Here is a 2,500-nt window from a genome sequence, read left to right on the forward strand (position 1 = left end):
AGAGAGAGAGAGAGAGAGAGAGAGAGAGAGAGAGAGAGAGAGAGAGAGAGAGAGAGGGAGTTGGATACATGGATGGATGGACAGAAAAGCAGGAGAAGAGAGAGGGGAAGTGAAGTGGTACAAATATGGATGGATACAGGAGATGAAAGTAAAGAAAGAGAATATTACAAAAAGATATGAAAAAGAAAAAAAGGGAGGGCTTGCGTACATGTGTGTGTGTGTGTGTGTGTGTGTGTGTGTGTGTGTGTGTGTGTGTGTGTGTGTGTGTGTGTGTGTGTGTGTGTGTGTGTGTGTGTGTGTGTGTGTGTGTGTGTATGTGTGTGTGTGTGACAGAGAGACTGAGCCAAGTCTTAGTATGCAATGTTTTAACTGAAACATTGGATAACACAGAGCAAGAAAGAAACAGAGACAGATTTTGTGTGTGTGTGCGCGCGTGTGTGTGTGTGTGTGTGTGTGTGTGTGTGTGTGTGTGTGTGTGTGTGTGTGTGTGTGTGTGTGTGTGTGTGTGTGTGTGTGTGTGTGTGTGTGTGTGTGTGTGTGTGTGTGTGCATGCGCGTGCCCATGTGCGTTGGTGCGAGTGTGTATGCGCATGTGTATGTGCGTATGTATGTGTGTGCACATGTGTGGGTGTATGTGTGGGTGTATGTGTGCGCGTGTGTGTGCATGTGTGTGTGTGCGTGTGTGTGTGCGTATGTATGTGTGTGCACGTGTGTGCGCGTGTATGTGCGCGTGTGTGTGCGTGTGTGTGCTTGCGTGCGTGTGTGTGTGTTTGTATGTGAGTCATGGGACCAAACGCTGCCCAAACTTTCAAACGCTTTCTTGCCATGCATTATTAATTAATTATTACTGTTCCATGCAATGTTTGTCGAGATCAAAAAAGGTATGTCATCAAACTTTAAAGTTTTACAGGCCTTCATAAAATAATAAAATGATGCTCCTCACAGATACACCAAATACCTTTTCAAAGACATGAAAAGGGGAAGATGATTCAAAGAAAATAAAATAATAATCATCCCCCCCCTCTTCTCTTCTCTTCCCTGCTGTCAATATCTGTCAGGCACCTCTGAGGACAGCCTGGGTGTAGGACCCCTGCCTTTTACCTGACTGGATGCGGACGGCTGCCTCCTCACGCTCCTTGCGGATCAGCTTCAGAGTTTGGCGAGCAAGATAACCCCTCCAGGCTGCAGAGAGAGAGAGAGAGAGAGAGAGAGAGAGAGAGAGAGAGAGAGAGAGAGAGAGAGAGAGAGAGAGAAGAGAGAGGAGAAAAAGACAGAAAGAGAGAGAGAGAGAAGAGAGAGTGTGTGTGTGTGAGAGAGAGAGAGAGAGAGAGAGAGAGAGAGAGAGAGAGAGAGAGAGAGAGAGAGAGAGAGAGAGAGAGAGAGAGAGAGAGAGAGAGAGAGAGAGAGAGGGGAGAGAGGGGGATGAAGAGGGGGTGGTAGGGAGAGATGGGAAAGGAGGGAGAGAGATACAATGGGGATGGGGGAAGAGAGACAGGTAATGAGAGGAGGGAGAGAGAGAGAGAGAGAGAGAGAGAGAGAGAGAGAGAGAGAGAGAGAGAGAGGAGAAAAAGACAGAAAGAGAGAGAGAGAGAAGAGAGAGAGAGTGTGTGTGTGAGAGACAGAGAGAGAGAGAGAGAGAGAGAGAGAGAGAGAGAGAGAGAGAGAGAGAGAGAGAGAGAGAGAGAGAGAGATACAGAGGGGGTGGGGGAAGAGAGACAGGTAATGAGGGAAAGGAGGGAGAGAGAGAGAGAGGGAGAGAGAGAGAGAAGAGAGAGGAGAAAAATACAGAGAGAAAGAGAGAGGAGAGAGAAAGTGAGAGAGAGAGGGGAAGGTGAGAAGAGAGAGAAAAGAGAGTGAGAAGAGAGAGAGTGAGAGAGAGAGAGAGAGAGTGAGAGGGAGAGAAGAGAGAGAGAGGAGAAATGAAGACGAGAAGAGAGAGCTCTGATCAAGCGCAGTAGAACAATACAGGCAGCGCTCCTGAAATGAGACCTTACTTCAAAAACCAGAAGAGGCAAAAAAACAAAACAACACAGGTGGAAGCACTTATACTCTCTTTCTCTCTCTCTGTCGTGCTCTTTCTTTCTTTCATTTTTCTTTCTTCCTTTCTTTCCTGCCCCATCTCTGTTTCTTTCATACCACTCTGAGAAACAAAAGGCTGGTCTGATGAAGGAGGCGTGCTATTGGCCGGTTATGTTCTCAGAACCCTCCGGAACACCAGTGGGGAGTCCTGATTGGCCATTTCCTCCTGAAGAACTCTAAACCCCTCAAAGGCCAGCCAGAGGTGACCTTCACCCACACACACACACACACAAGCGCGCACACGCATGCATGCACGTACACAGATACACACACACAGATACACACACCCTCGTGTACGAAGACACACACATACACACACACATACACAGACACACACATGCACACAAGCTTGCGCACACACACACACTCACACGCATGCATGCACAAAAACACACACGCACAGACACAGACACACACACACG

General features: G+C 47.9%; 1 protein-coding gene across 1 annotated transcript in view; it reads right to left on the reverse strand.

Annotated features, from left to right (window-relative positions):
- myo3b (myosin IIIB) overlaps positions 1–2,500 on the reverse strand; it is a gene marked incomplete at its 5' end in the record, with an annotated part of 190,045 nt that overhangs the window by 77,307 nt on the left and 110,238 nt on the right. Inside the window, one exon of the mRNA XM_063212872.1 lies at positions 1,101–1,181. Coding sequence (XP_063068942.1) covers positions 1,101–1,181 — 81 coding nt within the window. The remainder of the gene's footprint in view (positions 1–1,100; positions 1,182–2,500) is intronic.

Source organism: Engraulis encrasicolus, chromosome 13 (genome assembly GCF_034702125.1).
Source record: "Engraulis encrasicolus isolate BLACKSEA-1 chromosome 13, IST_EnEncr_1.0, whole genome shotgun sequence".
NCBI classification, from domain to species: Eukaryota; Metazoa; Chordata; class Actinopteri; order Clupeiformes; family Engraulidae; genus Engraulis; species Engraulis encrasicolus.